Source organism: Melopsittacus undulatus, chromosome 5, assembly GCF_012275295.1.
Source record: "Melopsittacus undulatus isolate bMelUnd1 chromosome 5, bMelUnd1.mat.Z, whole genome shotgun sequence".
NCBI lineage: Eukaryota > Metazoa > Chordata > Aves > Psittaciformes > Psittaculidae > Melopsittacus > Melopsittacus undulatus.
The window spans coordinates 81,492,139-81,508,647 of NC_047531.1; the positions used below are offsets into that span (position 1 = coordinate 81,492,139).

The 16,509-nt window shown below is 41.8% G+C and overlaps 1 protein-coding gene across 3 annotated transcripts in view; it reads right to left on the minus strand.

Moving 5' to 3' along the window:
- Positions 1 to 16,509, minus strand: part of STK38L (serine/threonine kinase 38 like) — a 52,881-nt gene that overhangs the window by 11,848 nt on the left and 24,524 nt on the right. For all 3 annotated transcript variants that reach the window (XM_031048139.2, XM_031048140.2, XM_031048138.2), the window contains exons 2-9: positions 12,085 to 12,229; positions 10,054 to 10,105; positions 6,674 to 6,796; positions 6,030 to 6,113; positions 3,300 to 3,423; positions 2,590 to 2,744; positions 1,529 to 1,631; positions 707 to 768 (exon numbers count right to left, since the gene is read on the minus strand). In XM_031048139.2, the coding sequence (XP_030903999.1) occupies positions 707 to 768; positions 1,529 to 1,631; positions 2,590 to 2,744; positions 3,300 to 3,423; positions 6,030 to 6,113; positions 6,674 to 6,796; positions 10,054 to 10,105; positions 12,085 to 12,218 (837 nt within the window). In that variant the 5' untranslated portion in view covers positions 12,219 to 12,229. The remainder of the gene's footprint in view (positions 1 to 706; positions 769 to 1,528; positions 1,632 to 2,589; positions 2,745 to 3,299; positions 3,424 to 6,029; positions 6,114 to 6,673; positions 6,797 to 10,053; positions 10,106 to 12,084; positions 12,230 to 16,509) is intronic.

Below are 16,509 nucleotides of genomic sequence, written 5' to 3' on the forward strand. Positions count from 1 at the left end.
GAATGCTGCAGCACGTCACTTTTACACCAGAGGGTGCAAAGTTAAAAGTTCCAAAATTTGAAAACTGTGGGTTTTGCAACTGCTATTTGTTGAAAATCACGAGCAGAGCTGAAATCCTGAAGTCCCATGGCTGACAGATAGTTTTTTTCGATTCAGTTAATGCCACAGCTCCCTTCTATTACTTGACCATTCTTCATTATAAATGCAGGCTGCAGCACTCCAGTGCCCGTACCCTCCACTGCCTTTGAATCACATTCCCATTCAGCACAAGGACAAACAAATTTTCCCCATGATTCTCCGAAGAAGAACCACACAGCTCTGCATCTTCTTGCAACACTGAACTGCAGGAGCTCATGCACATTGTCAGTACCACATCAGTCTGGGAGACAAACTTAAAATACAGCTTTTCTAAGTGGTTACTCACACCTGAGGTTAGTTAGTCCAGATGTTAATAGGGGAAACAAAGGCAGAGAGAAGAGCAGTGTCCTGCTAGTCACAGATGTGAAATCAGATGAAGCAACCCTGATCCTAGCGCTATTCCACAACTGGAATCACTAGACCATCTTCTTTTGAGTTATTTTCAATTTGGGGAGCTTGAAGAGAGCAACATCTATAACAGATGAGGGCCTCTCAGTTTTTAAAGAAACAGCAGCATTAATGCAGAGCTCTTATTTAGCATGAAAAATACATAATTTTAATAACTCACCAGCTGTCGTCTGTTCTTCTTCCACGTTTCTGCTTTTCTCTTTGAGTTCATGTTCTGAAATGCTAATTTATAAAGTAGTTATTAGGTAATAAATGCATTTGTGAGAATTAAAAGAAAATATACAAACATTCAGTTTTCACAGAATAACTATTTTGTATCTTCAGAATGCTTTAGTCTAGAAACAAATACTCAGTCGTATAGTAACAACTACTGTCCAATTTGCAGCTGAAACTCATCTAAGTAGGATACAGTAGTAATTCTAAATTAGAACTTGCTGAAAGTTTTACACATTGATCTGGGATAAGCAGCACTTATTGTTGCAGCTGGCAATATATATTCATATGCAAGTGATGGTATTGTTAAGCAACAAGTGAAGAATTCAAGAACTGCAGAGGAATTCTGCATTTGTAGAACAATACACTAATGCGGCTGTGTCACCAAGGCACGCTGATGAACAACTTTACTCTTAGAAAAAGCTTAATGAGAGTGTCGCTGACTTCAGCACGTTGGCACAGGAAACCTATGTCCCTTCTGACAGAGCACTTCTCTAAGTTCCTAACACTGTTCTGAAGAATACATTAAAATGCAGACACATTACATGTATTTGTATCTGCGTGTGAATGTGCAAAGACATCAACACTGCAGAAATGATGATTTTTCCTGTGAAATGCTTCCCTGTCCGAGGGAGCTTACATATCCAGTTTTCCAATTAAATGCAATCAGCCTGACCAATCTTGCTTATCCCAGTAGACAGAAGTTAGAATGTGGCATAGCTGCAGCTCAGAACTATTTAAATGTTTAACTAGGGCACTGTCTACTTACAGAAGTCACTTGGTGGGTTGTGTGTAAGGTTCCTGTAGAACTCTGTTCTGTGAGCTTTTTTTAAACCTGTGCATAGTCCAAAATCAGATAGTTTTACATGACCCTAAAAAAAAAAGAAATATATATATATATAGATAGATAGATCAGAGAAGATAAAAGCATATTTTAGAAAGGTAGTGCTTAAAAAAGAAAGTTTTAATAACTGCACATGCCTTCTCAGGCCATGATGGACTTGCACAGGACTACCTAACTCAGGACAACTAGGCAAATAATGACTGAATCTTGGTGTATTTGAGAGTGTGTTTCCTCTCAAACAGGTTACTGCCCCCTGGGAACAGTTGTAACTACAATGCTGCAAGAGCTGAGGGAAGCTAGTTTGTCCGGTTTTGTTTCGAGCTGGGTACCACTGAGACTGCAAAAGCCTCCAGGACAAAATTCCTTTGTTTTGCTTTGATGGTAACCTGGCTTTAATCAGGTTTCCAGACTTCAGTGCTAGATAGTCTACAGACTTGTATATGATGCTTAGTAGATGCATTTAATGGCTTGCTAGAGTTAGTCTAACAGACAGACTCGCCTCCCCTGGCAAGTAGGTAATAAAACAAGTAAGGTAACTGTAGGAATTGAACTGGTTATCTAACATTGTCTGAATGTTTCATGCTTTCATTCATCTTGAAGTAACCAAGGTTATCAGTTTTTAATGTGTATGACTATAAAATCATAGATTTGTTTAGGCTGGAAAAGATCTTTAATATCTATTCCAACTGTTAACCTAGCACTGCAAAGTCCACTGCTAAACCATGTCCCTAAGAATATGAGCATCTGGGCATCTTCTGACCTAAAAGTCTTGCTTTCCAAGGGGTATAAAGTTTTTCAATTAAGGCCAAGGGTGGCTTTACTTCAAGTACATTGGTGTTCTACAAGGAAAAGACAGAGACCACTTTCTGCCTTTACTCCAGTTAGTTTAAGTCACTGGTGTGGCACTACTGGTTCCCACTGATTAGCACAGCTATAAATAGCATTATCTGTTTAAAGCATAGGCAGTTTATATGCACATTACATGCCTTAGCATCCAGCAGGAGGTTATCTGGTTTAATATCTCTGTGGATGAATCCCAGCTGGTGAATAGCATCTATGGCCAACACAGTTTCAGAAATGTAAAACTGTGTCTCTTCTTCTGATAAGGTGTCTTTCTTCATTAGTAAGGTCATCATGTCACCTAATCAAAGAGATGAAAATACAGCTTAGAAATCAGAACATTTTAATCACAAGACTAATTCCACACGAAACCCCAGTAGAATCCAAATTTAACCTTGCAACTGGCCGCCTAGCTACTAATTATAAAGCTATTACTGTGAGGACCTACAAACCCAACATACTTTTTCAGTAAACTGAGTGTAAACCTGTTGAAAATCCTAAATACGAATAGCCCAGGATGTGAATTTTAACACATAATGCATATTTTGTACAAACAAACTGTTTAAATAAGAGGTTTTATTGTTGTTTTTACTGTTACTAGCTTCAGCAGTAAAAAGCAGAACATTGGATTAGAACAATTATTTAATCCAAGTCTACTTTAACACCGCTTTGTAACTTTCCTCCTTCCCCTAAAAATCAGGCATGGTCACATTACTGGGACTTGATTTAAAACAGCATTAAAATTTTTATCACCGCAAATTTTACAGCATGGTTGTTTCTAACATTTTACAAAGCTGACAACAAGAGCTAAGGAAAAAGTACTGGTAGTCACCTAATGCCCCAACATGCAGCTTACCTCCAGGCAAGAACTCCATGATCAGGTAAAGATTTCTTTTATCCTGAAAGCTGTAAAACATTTTCACTACCCAGGCTCCGTCTGCTTCAACCAAAATATCTCTTTCTGCTCGGATATGGGCCACCTAAAATTTAAAAGAAAAAAATATATTATTAAAGGACAATTGAAATATTTCAAAGAGAAACACCACATTATTGCCTAGTCTTACAATATATTGCCATGATCTTTAGGAAAGAAACTATTTTTCATGCTCTCTTCATAGTTTCATACTAGATCCTACAAAGTCCTCCCAAAATACCCACCATGAACCCACAGAAGTCAACTCAATGTCAAAAAAACCCTGTTCACTCAACTTTGCAGAAGCAATCTTAGAAACACAAAACATAGCTTGTTAAGCTGGTTTTGTTTGCTTGGAAAGAACTGACAAAGGTGATGGAAAAGTGAAATTCCCATTTTTTACTATACCTAAAAAGAAACAGAAACATTAAATAGAAGTCACAAAGCTGACCCTCAGAGCTCTATAAGGTACATGTAGTGTCCCTGATGCAAGCTTAGACAAAAATTCCATATGCAAATACTGACAGTTATTAGAAAAGGCCAGAGCTGGTCTTAAAGAATTCAAGAACCAAGAGGTAAATGGTAAATGCATTATGATTACTGTCACAAGTTACCAGATTTCTCATACACATATACAAAGAAACAAATTGCTAATAGCAACTTCTATGCTTATATCCCAGTTTAAACATGGCAAGACAATTGGGAATTCTCCTCTAGGAAGAGCGACAGTGTCTAATTATTTCCTGCAAAACCCATTTCTGTGAAGAAAGAAATGCCTGACTTACAGTGAACTACTGTCTAGTTCCCAAATTACCATTGTACACGTTGATGATGGTGCGTGTACCCCTTCCAGATGATACACAGGGACTGCTCCTATCACATGCTCCTTTTGCATAGCAAACCTTATTTAAACTGCATGGCATATGCCTTGGCCAAGTGGGAAAAGGGCTGGGATGAGTTTCAGCCCACAGATGACAGCAGGTAGCAATGAGCTCAGTGGCCAGTGCTGAAGCAGTGCAAAAATGCTAAAGGTCTTGGGCTGTGTAAGCAGGGGGAAAGTGAAGAAAAGATGGAGGCATTCCTCCAAGTGAGGTGCATGAAGCTGGTCCAGAATTGATACGGCCACCAATGCTGCTGATGGGCAAGCGAGGTTCAGAATACATGACGTTACTCAGGCTACTGCAACCCCAGCTGAAGCCTTGGGGGAAAAAAACCCCAAACACAGAGAGCTGTTACTCCATGAATTCACTGGGAACTAATAATAGAGATTGGAGGAGGATGGTGTGTTTCACTAGAATGTACCCTCATACTTCAGGAAAATGAAAGACACGCATGGGAAAATACTTCTTAACAGCTCTAAGATTTTCATTATTCATACACCAGAAAACACCTTCTGTAGAGAAAATATGTACTACTATTCCAGCTTCAAGGGCTGTCTTCTGCATCTCTTCCCCAAGTCTACTGGCCAGGAGCACCTTCATATGTACGTGTTCTTTCCACAGGGTTTCAAAGAGCACTGGGTTCTCTCTCTGTAGTAGGCACTCCAACTTTATCTAGCTCTATTCTCATCTTCTTTCCACCCTCCACTCCTCAATGTGGCTATAAAATACAATATTAAAACCTTGCTTAAAAACCAGCCAGGATATCTCCCAATGCCATCAGACTTGAAAAAAGATAACGATAACAAAAAAAATCTTAATCTTCTTGCATTTGTGTCCCGTGTTGCTTTCCACTGAACAAACCAGGCAATGAAAATTATAGCAGAGAAACACTCTCCTGGGAAGATTTCCATCACAACTGAAATGGAGAGCGAGAGCTCAGCCTCCTTGTCACACCAGGTTACAAAACCAGGACAGGGCTTTTACCAGAGGGCCACACGCATCTTGGCTGCTGTGCAGAACATGCTGCTCCTCTAGTTCCCTACGATCAGGGCATGGGCTTGAGGAGACAAAACATCTGTGCCAGGAAAAAAAAAATGAAGTACCACTGCTGAGAAATGTAATACGAGAGCAATGATGGGTAAGGTTTGCACTTAGGTTTAATAAGGAAGAGACCTCTCTTATCTGCCCTTTTGCTTGATTTCCTGCACTTGATTTCCTTGCACTTGATTTCCTTGCTTTGTGGTGCTGAAGTACTTGCCGTGTCCTACCAGGAATTTGCAGTGTATTGTTAACTAAAAAGTAAAAGCAAAAACCAAACCAAACTAACAAAAACAAAGCAAAGCAACACAAGACCCAGCTAAAAATGAAAACAAAGCCATTGAACAGTGAGATATCTGTTGGTATCTAACCATCAAAAGAAAATGTCAAATACTCTCAGTTTACACTTTGGCACAATATTACTTTTCAAGAAGCATTTTCCTTGAACTGCAGTTTTACATATGACACACTATAAGGTCTGTGCTGATAAAGGGAGGAAAAGCAAAACCAAAACCCAACCCAACTTTGTTTCTATTCAAAACAGATTGTAAATAAAATGTATTTTAAAATGTTGTTACATGACCTTATTTCCTAACTTCTGTTTATTCTTTTGTACTGCGCTAGTAGCTCCATAGATGCTTTGGGCTGTTGTACCATTACTGGGGCTTTCAAAGTGAAAATATGACCAAATAGGATCTGCACAAAGATCTGGAAAGCATGAGTTTTAACTCAAGGGAACTTATCCAACACAAACCTGCTCTTTCTCCAGCATATCTGCTTTTCTTAGTATCTTCATTGCATAAATATGACCTGTATCCTTCTTCTGAACGAGGCGCACCTATAATGAGAAATACAATCCAATCTTTTACACCTCAGAACCTAGACCCCAGAACAGAATCTACTGGAAGGCTCAAAGTTGCTGGGCATGGAAAAGTTCTTTTGGTAAGCATTTAAAAACACATGGGAAAAAGAAACATTTCTCCACCACATATACTACTGATGAAGAGACAGTTTGAAGTAGCTATTGTTTAAGGAAAACTTAACAGGCACCACAAATTCCAGGTAGCTGTGAGAGTGTGCATACTAAAATTCAGGAGCAGATATAAATGTGATGTTACAGAGGGCAGGAAGAATGTTTACCAAGAGGACCTATGCAACAGCAAATCCATCAATACAGGGGACCACATCAGTTCGGGAAGTTGTGGGAAACCTCCCAGGGCCTTTCCAAGGGCTTTGAGAAATACAAGTAATTCATTACTTATCACATTTCCACAATTATTCAAATAACTGTTCTTCTGCAATAAAACTCCCCAAGTGGAACTTTTTATTCTGTAATTAAAATGTTTCATTTTAATGTTCGATATAGTTATACCACGTTCAAGCAAGAATGCCACAAACCTCCCCAAATGCTCCTCTTCCTATAACTTTCAAAGACTCAAAGTCATCCAAGCCAAGTCTGGTCCTCTTCAGTCGCAGAAACTCTGTTTCCTTGCGAGCGTGTTGTGACCTGCGCAGTTTTTTCTAAGGGGACACACAAATACAAGTTTATAAATCATTTAACAGTAGAAAATCCAGATACAGACTTTCCTGTGAAATATTTCTCTGTAATTCTAATGGAATAGAGAGAAATGCAAAAAGGAGAAGCCTTTTTGAATCTACTCCGCTCTTGTGAGACCTCACTTGGAGTATTGTGTGCAGTTCTGGTGTCCTCAACATAAAAAGAACATGGAACTGTTGGAACAAGTGCAGAGGAGGACCACGAGGATGATCGGGGACTGGAGCACCTCTCGTATGAAGACAGGCTGAGAAAGTTGGGGCTGTTCAGCCTGGAGAAGAGAAGGCTGCGTGGAGACCTCATAGCAGCCTTCCAGTATCTGAAGGGGGCCTATAAAGATGCTGGGGATGTATTCTTCATTAGGAACTGTAGTGATAGGACAAGGGGTAATGGGTTAAAACTTAAACAGGGGAAGTTTAGATTGGATATAAGGAAGAAATTCTTTACTGTAAGGGTGGTGAGGCACTGGAATGGGTTGCCCAGGGAGGTTGTGAATGCTCCATCCCTGGCAATGTTCAAGGTCAGGTTGGACAGAGCCTTGGGTGATTGGTTTAGTGTGAGGTGTCCCTGCCCATGGCAGGAGGGTTGGGAACTAGATGATCTTAAGGTCCTTTCCAACCCTAACTATTCTATGATTCTAATTTCTATGAATATGACCCACAAGCAGAGGGTTCAATACAGATGCACATGTTCACTTTCCTGGGGAGGTAATTTTATTATTTTTAATACTCAGATGTAAATAAATGGTAATTAAAAATAACGAAGAAAAAAATCATACTGGTTCATACAAAGCGCATCAGTCCAAAGGCAAAAATCACTACCTGAGACAAGGACTCTTGGTTTTGGGCATCTGAAGGATCAATAAAAGCTGAAACTTCCACCACACTGAAAAGAAGTGGTGCAAAAAAAGCAGGCAGTAAGAAGCCTGACAGGCAGTAGAGATCCAACTATCTGTAGCAAAATCCATTTGATTTATGGCAGGCAATCACTTGAATTTGAAAGAAAAACCTGTCCAATCCTGCCATATATTTTGTTCTATAAAAATGTTAATGAGATTCAGCCTGAGAGGAGACAAAACAGCGACCAATGCTCCCAAAGAAGCGGGGAGAATCTCAGACCTTTAACGAGATCCATCGATCAGGTACCTACCTGCTGCATTTTGTATTACGGTGACAGGACCATTTAAAACCACAAGATGGCAATACACACTCACGGTCGCCTTTCCCTCTTCCCAGAAGTTAGGGCAGCCACACCTCAGAAATAACCGAGGCACTGTTCCTACTTATTTCCCTGACAAGCCCTGAGGGCACTACTGACACCCATGGTCTGATGGACCCCAGAAAAGCAATTGACTGACCAAAGTTCTGAGAGATGCCAACCGACCACAGATCCCTCCTTATCTGTATCTAAATGGAGCAAGGGTTTACCCAATTTACTGTTTAAATGAAGAAAAAATGGTTCAGCATTTTGCATTCCATCCACTTCTAAGCGCCTCACCGTTTTTTCTTCCCAAATAGAATGGCAAACAAGTTTAATTTTTGAAAAGCATGCTATATACTTGCTGTGCCTCATAAGGACCAAGGGTGGCATACAAAGCCATAGCTATTATAAGTATTATAGAATCATAAAATAGTTAGGGTTGGAAAGGACCTTATGATCATCTAGTTCCACCCCCCCTGACATGGGCAGGGACACCTCACACTAAAACATGCCATGCAAGGCTTCATCCAATCTGGCCCTGAACACTGCCAGGGATGGAGCATTCACAACCTCCCTGACAACCCATTCCAGTACCTCACCACCCTCACAGTAAAGAATTTCTTCCTTATATCCAATCTAAACTTCCCCTGTTCAAGTTTTAACCCATTACCCCTTGTCCTATCACTATAGTCCCTAATGAATAGTCCCTACCCAGCATCCTTACAGGCCCCCTTCAGATACTGAAAGTCTGCTATGAGGTCTCCATGCAGCCTTCTCTTCTCCAGGCTGAACAGCCCCAACTTTCTCAGCCGGTCGTCATACGAGAGGTGCTCCAGAGGGGCAGGATCACCTCCTTTGACGTGCTGGTCACGCTCCTTTTGATGCAGCCCAGAATACAGTTGGCTTTCTGGGTTGCAAGCACACACTGCAGCCAACTCATGTTCATTTTCTCATCAACCAACACCCCCAAGTCCTTCTCCTCAGGGCTGCTCTGAATCTCTTCTCTGCCCAACCTGTAGCTGTGCCTGGGATTGCTCCCACCCAGGTGTAGGACCTTGCACTTGGCATGGTTAAACTTCATGAGGTTGGCATCAGCCCACGTCACAAGCGTGTCAAGGTCCCTCTGGATGGCATTCCATCCCTCCAGTGTATCAACCAAACCACACAGCTTGGTGTCATCGGCAAACTTGCTGAGGGTGCACTCAATCCCATTGTCCATGTCAGCGACAAAGATGTTGAACAAGACCGGTCCCAACACTGATCCCTGAGGGACACCACTCGTTACTGGTCTCCAGCTGGACATTGAACCGTTGACCACAACTCTTTGCATGCGGCCATCCAACCAGTTCTTTATCCACTGAGTGGTCCACCTATCAAATTGGTGTCTCTCTAATTTAGAGACAAGGATGTCATGTGAGACAGTGTCAAATGCTTTGCACAAGTCCAGGTAGATGACATCAACTGCTCTACCCCTGTCCATCAGTTCCATAGCCCCATCATAGAAGGCCACCAAATTGGTCCGGCAGGATTTCCCCTTAGTAAAGCCATGCTGGCTTTCTCCAAGCACCTTGTTGTTTTTCATGTGCCCTAGCATGCCTTCCAGGAGAATCTGCTCCCAGACTTTGCCAGGCACAGAGGTGAGACTGACTGGTCTGTAATTCCCTGGGTCATCCATTTTCCCCTTCTTGAAAATGGTGGTTATATTTCCCTTTTTCCAGTCATCAGGATCTTCACCTGACTGCCATGAGTTTTCAAATATGATGGCCAGTGGCTTTGCAACTTCATTCACCAGCTCCTTCAGGACCCACGGATGGATTTCATCAGGTCCCATGGGCTTGTGTACTTTATTGAAGTATATTCACAGCTTCCCTAATAAACAATTATTTATAGGGGCAACATTCATTTACAGAATAAAACATACTGCCATGCTAGCTAAAGTTTCTGTCAGCTTCTCAAATGCCAATTCGAAGTAGGGAAACAAAAGCAAAGTGGTCTCTTCAAAGCTTACTCAAGTAGTATTTACCTCCTCATCTGCGAGGCCTTCCTCTTCCATAGCCACTTCTAGCTTCTTTTGCCTGAGAAGGGGAAAAACAGAGATTGCTTTTTTAAATATTAATGAAAAACAAATGGAACACTACAGCAAGACAACTCCTTCACTTCACATATTCCAGATACCAAAGAATTTGCCTCAAATGGAAATTTGAAGACTTACTGGCCTCTCCTCCCATTTATTCATTTGTGATCAAAGCTGTTAAAAATGCATAAGCAAATTCAAGCAAGTACTTAGATATTTGCACAATCAGGCATTAAAGGTCCAAACATACAATCGCTCTACTGATTTGCATTTCTTCATATAACCTTGTTGAAGCAAAGCTTGTTTTATCAATTCGGATAACCAATCAGAATAAACACTTCTTTTTTCTCCACTGTTTCTATCTCAGCTCTACCTCCAACACCTCAGTCAGCTCCAGCTTTCACCGCTGCCCCCCACCCCAGCCTTGCTGACCTCTCTCTGGTAACACACGTGGTCCCGCTCCCCTTGCTCTTGTGCCAACTACCTCTACCCCCCTCAGATTCATCATCATCTCCCAGTGTCCTGTCTCGGCCAAGGCTTACTGGTCCTGGGGCTCATCCAGCTGGTGCCATGCCAGGCTGGAGGATCTTAGTGGCAAGTGAAGCCTGAGGGTTACCCTACAGATGTCAGGGGGTCAGCTTGTGGTCATACATAATCATAGGATGGTTTGGGTTAGAAGTGACATTAAAGATCCTTCAGTTCCAATCCCCTGCCATGGGCAGGTACACCTTCCACTAAATCAGGTTGCTCAAAGCCTCATCCAACCTGTCCTTGAACATGACAGGGATGGGGTAGCCACAGCTTCTCTGGGCAACCTGTGCCAGTGTCCCACTACCCTCACATGTCAACTGGACCCCTCTTTTTCTACCCATGACACACTTCTTTATGACTGTCGGGGTGCAGGTTTCAGAAAGTTCATTGCCACATGCAGCAGCAAAGAGTCTGAAGGCTCGTTGCCAAGCTACTGGTGTCTTTCTGCACTTTGGGAAGTACAGCAGGATCCCCTAAATTAAAGGCCCTCAGCGGACACTCTATTCTCCTAACTAGAAGCAACTCAATTACGTGGGATAATGACTAAATATGATGAAGAGAAAAACCCTGCTGCTCAGCTGAAAATCCCTCAATTAAAAACATATTACCAGGGGAATGATAATTTCACATGCTGATGACAATTTGAAATACAACATTAATTATCATCAAATACTGGTGTGTTGACACTTAATTCAAGTAGCACTTCACCACATCAGAGGCAGGATTGGGCACAGAAGAGAAAAATTAAAGTGGAGATGACCAACACATACTCCCACAGAGTACCAGTTAGCACCACCCAAGAACAATTTAGAGGTGGGAACTGCATTATCCCCAGAATTCTTCCTGCCTACCCAAGAGCCTCTCAAACCCTCTATCACCAACCCTATGCCCCTTATTTCCACTCCAGGCCACCCCCAGCTCCCTGCCTCCTTTCCTTACCCTATCACTCCTATCAGTCATTTTCCCCACCTCCTGTAACACTTCCTTCTGCAGGGTTTGAGAGTCTTGGCACGAGCCCCATGCTGCAGAGCATGAATAAACACCACCAACCCAAGTTACCACCCATCAGCAGCTCTGCAGCATCTGCCTCTGTAGAGTTTTAGGAATTGGAGATCACCAACCTCACATGCTGAGGCAGAAACCTTGCGTGTGCTGCAAAATAAGACTCTGCACAGAGCAGTTTCCACAAAGTAGTAATAACCTGATGAGGAGGTAGATTGTATGAACTGTCTAAAGAGGAGGTCCTCTGTCACTCAGTGACTGTTACAGTAGCAGGGGATGTTCACAGGTCTACTAGCACAGCCAGCAGCTGCAATGTAGCCTGTGCCCTTCAGGGATAAGCTCCTTGCTACCAATTGGAGAAAAGAAAAACAACTTGCAAGAACAGGTAATCAAAGTGCCCTTAAAGAAACACCGCAAAACCCAACCAAGAAAAGATGAAACCAGTACCTGGTTTCTCTCTCTTCGTGCTGTATAATTAGGTTGCTGTAGAAGTTCTCCAGTGTAAGTTTGGCCACCGTCACCCTCTCCCGGGTGTGGTTACTCATGGGAAACGATGTTGTAGTCCCTGCAGTCATCGCCATGGTAACATGTACTGAAACAGAGCATGTCATATCATTACTCACTTGGAAAAAATAATACGAAAATTATATATACACATATATATTTATTTCTCTTTCCCATTCTCCATCGCCAAATTCTTAGACACTACAGAATTCACATGGAAGGCACTGTTCTTTAGATAGAAGAAACTCCATTAAAAAACCCTCTTGTATTATAAAATTATTCCAAGATAGCAGGAGGGCCTATTACCCACTCTCTAAAAAAACCCCAAACCAGCACATTGGCAAAACAAAGCGTGAATCATAGCAAAGAATTATGCAGGCTATGGGCCTTGTTTGTGAATGAGGAAAATGTACCTCCAGCAGACGTGAGCCCAGCTTGGGCAAGAGAAGAGGTGGCAGAGTGGAAAGGAAAAGGAGTAAACCAGAGGAGGACCAGGCACCTCCCACAGCTGGATACAGCACAACTCTAGGACAATTTCAGACTCCAGAAATTCTAGGTGCTACAAAAGGACAGGATAAAATGTAAAAGTAAATGGAGAAAATCCCTAATCCCATCCAGAGAAGAACCTATTTCAAGGACAGAAGAAAATAATCAACTATCTTTGAATCTTAAAGACACTCAACAAAATGACATGGCAAAAGTTGGAGAGGGCTTCTAGAAATCATTGCATGGAAATGAAATAATGGAGCTGCTGTATTTTAAATGGGAAACTGCTGCTGCTGGGGTTTGGTTTTATTTTTGGCTGTTTTTTTTAAAGCAACAACCAACCACCAAGAATAGAAAACCCTTCCTTACCGCAAAGCCATTAGGCAACCAGTCTTTCCGTTTAATTTCCAGCCACCTCTGTGCCATGCTGCCAATGAAACAAGCATTTTCTGAAGCAGCTGTTCATTTACAGAGCTGCCTGTGTTTGGATTCACAAAATTTAGGGTGAAATCATCTTATGCAGCTGTAAATATGTTACCCATATAAGTGACGTACTTGAAGGTCAGGGCATGTTGTCACTGAGCACTTAAAAACTGGGAAGAAAGAGGACAGAAGGGCTGTTCTCTTCAACAGCTTTCATCTCAAACCCAAAGAACTTGGATATACTAGAACAATGTTTTTAACGCTGGAAAAAGGCATCTTGGGGCAGTCCTGAGTCCCTTGCAGCTGGTCCAGGGAAGCCAGGGGAGATGTAAAAAGCAGCACAATTTGTCCTGAGCCTCATGCCCTACCTGGAAGTGTGTTGAGGCACTTTGAAAGTGCCTCACGAAGGAGAGCCACAAATAGCAGGACCTCAGCCCCATGCTCGTTTGATCAGGTTGTTTGGGGCTGGTTTTGGAAAATTCCACAAGTACATACACTTCCCTTTTGACTATTTACGTAATCCCATTTCACCAGGGGATTTTAAGGAAGACAAACCCTAAATTAGCCTTACGATCTTCAAGCAGATCTTAATACCTTTTAAGGTGAACTGAGTAAAAGTTTCATATGGAAGAAAACTTGCATGTCCACATCAGGATGGGGAAATTACTTAACTCTGCCTGCTTTTTTGTTGTGGATTTGACTGCTCCCCTCTGTGAGGACGGGATTTTCTCTCATGGATTTTTAATTTCATTGGTGCAACAATAGGATATTTGTTGCCAGAAATGCAGCTGCTGTCTCCCAAATAAAGGAGTTTTATAGTATTATGTAGATATTATTTTAGCTGTGTATTTTGGAGTGTGCAAGAGTTGGAGTTCCAAGAATAAAAATTTATCTGTCTATACACATACAAAGAGGTTTTAATAGCACTACAGCTGCTTCAGGATGATGTCAATATTTCTGTGTTTTAATCACTTTTATTCCCTTCAATTTTCTACTAAAGAAAGATGAAAGCTGTCAACTCTTAATAGTCTTTACTAAAAATTAAGGGGTTCTACTCTTCACACGTGTACTGCAGATTGGACACCTCTCCAAAAGCTGAAGAACTTCTCACTGCTCTCCCTCCTGAGTCTGCTGTACAATATTATACTCTCTTTCTCCATTGACAGGTGGGAAAAGAAATACAAACCAGGTATCTGAGTAGAAAAATCTATAGCATATTGACACACCAAATCAAACAGAACTGCTGACCTCACACTGGCATCTGTGATTAAGTTATTGCAAGAAATGACCTAATAGAGTGAAACCCCATCTTATGGTAATTTTTGAATGTCAGGATAGAGCAGCATTAACCCAGGCTTGAAATGGATTAACCTTTACTTAAGGTATAATGAGGACACTTCTAGCACTGGCAAGCAACAGGATATTTATCCTTTGCACATCTTGTATTCCTGGTAGGATAAAATAACCCTGCAATTCTATTTCCTGTTAATTTGTTTTCCTGATGCTCCTATACTCACAAATGCAGACATTACCAAATAGCAAATCTAAGTTACTTGATTTTATTAAGCCTGTAAAAAGGAGATAACAATTCTGGCACTAGCACACCACGCTATAAATAGCAGGGCTGACCCTCACTGTAGTTCTACAGTAGGAAAACACAGACAAGAAGCCAATCCATAAACTAGCAAACTCAGAGAAAGCTATTTACCAGAGAAGAGACTTGTATTGACTTCACTGTCATACTACAGCATAAACCCACCATTATCCCCTCCACTAAAGTAGGAGGGATGCATTACCAGAAGCACTTGCTTCCAGCATAGAATCATAGAATGGTTTGGGTTGGAAGGGACCTTAAAGCACCCCATATATCCTGTGCACACCCCACCAGCCCTGCCTTCAGACCATGTTGTACCACAGCACAAGTTTTCAGGCAGAATCTACTGTACATTTGCTCAGTTTGCAATTGATGTCTCCAGTTACAAAACTGAAATATTCAGTTGGGATAACAAAGTAAAGTCCTTAAGCATGGCCTTTATAAACATATGACGCTGGAAGGGATGAGGGTGGGAAGGAAGAAGCTTCAAAATGGGGCCTTTTATTGACAGCACACTATTACTGACCTCATCCCATTAACAGGAATGTTTTGAAAAGGTGCCACCCATAGTTCTTGGAAATGCCCTCAAAAATCTATTAATTCACCCAAATTCATTCCATTTGCATAATGGAACCATTCTACTCCTGCTGCATCACCAGCCTTGCATTAGGCTCTCTGGATCATGAATAAGGTCATATTAAACCAGCCAACCACATTTGGCCAAAACTCCTCTGGCCGATGACAACCAAAGGCGTTTCTTTCCAAAGGATATATTACTTTGGAAAAAAAAAAGAACACTGGCTGTAAGAGAGAGAGAGAGAAAGATCTAACCCAACTAATGGACAGGAGACACTGAGCAGTGCACAGCCACAGGACAGTATCTCAGAGATGCCAGAAGCACAGAGGCCGTATGTGCTGCTTGGCCCAGAAACAGAGGCTTTGCCTCCTGGATGGATGGCTAACCTCAGAGCGGGAGGGAGCCCTTCTCCTGATGCCTGCTTGGCTCAGCAGCAAGCACCGAGGGCAGGCAGATGAAAAGCTACAGATGCGCAGCAGCTGGGTAAAATCTTGCCCCCAAAGGTAGATGGAACAGCAGCAGAGTGGGAAGGAGCTGAAGGATGTTCCCAAAGGATGAGGGAGAGCATGGGACAGGCACAGAAAGGGGACAGCAGGCCCAATGCTAACACACTGGAGTTTTCAAGAGTCTTGTGTAAGGAAGACTCTCCTGACTTACTACAGAATAGAGTATTTCAGTTGGAAGGGACCTCTCCCTTCTGGTACAACAATACTGCCTGGTCAAAGCATACGTAGATTTTTGGATTCCCAGATCTTCCCTGATTGGGAATCAGAGAAAGGCCAAGCAGTGGCCTCCAGTTTACTACAACTTCAGTTTGCACTCCCAGCATCTCTAAGTTAAACTGTCAATTGATTTTCCTGAAAATTTCCACCTCTGAAAACCCCTCACTAAAACCCAACATCACCCCCCAAAGCAGGTAAATTCGTATTTCAGATCCTTCTAGCGTATTATTCCAACCTTTCACATTTACATTTTTAATGATTACTCACTTCAGTGAGAATATAAATACGTGCAAGTATGCTACAAGTAGTGAAAACTGAAACTGTCTTTCCAGCTATCTTCCTTATTAGAGGGTTTCACATTTCTTAGGATACTACAGTAACCTATTTGATCAATTCTTGCTTTCTCTCACAAAGATTGCCTGCAAAAATAACTCTGTGCTAGTTAGACAGTGGTGGGTATTGCAACTGGGCTTCACTTGGCAATAACAGGTCTGAAGATGCCAGTCTCTTTACAGGTAAGTCTCCCGCACAACTGTGTTATATCATATAGCTTATTCTTACTATCA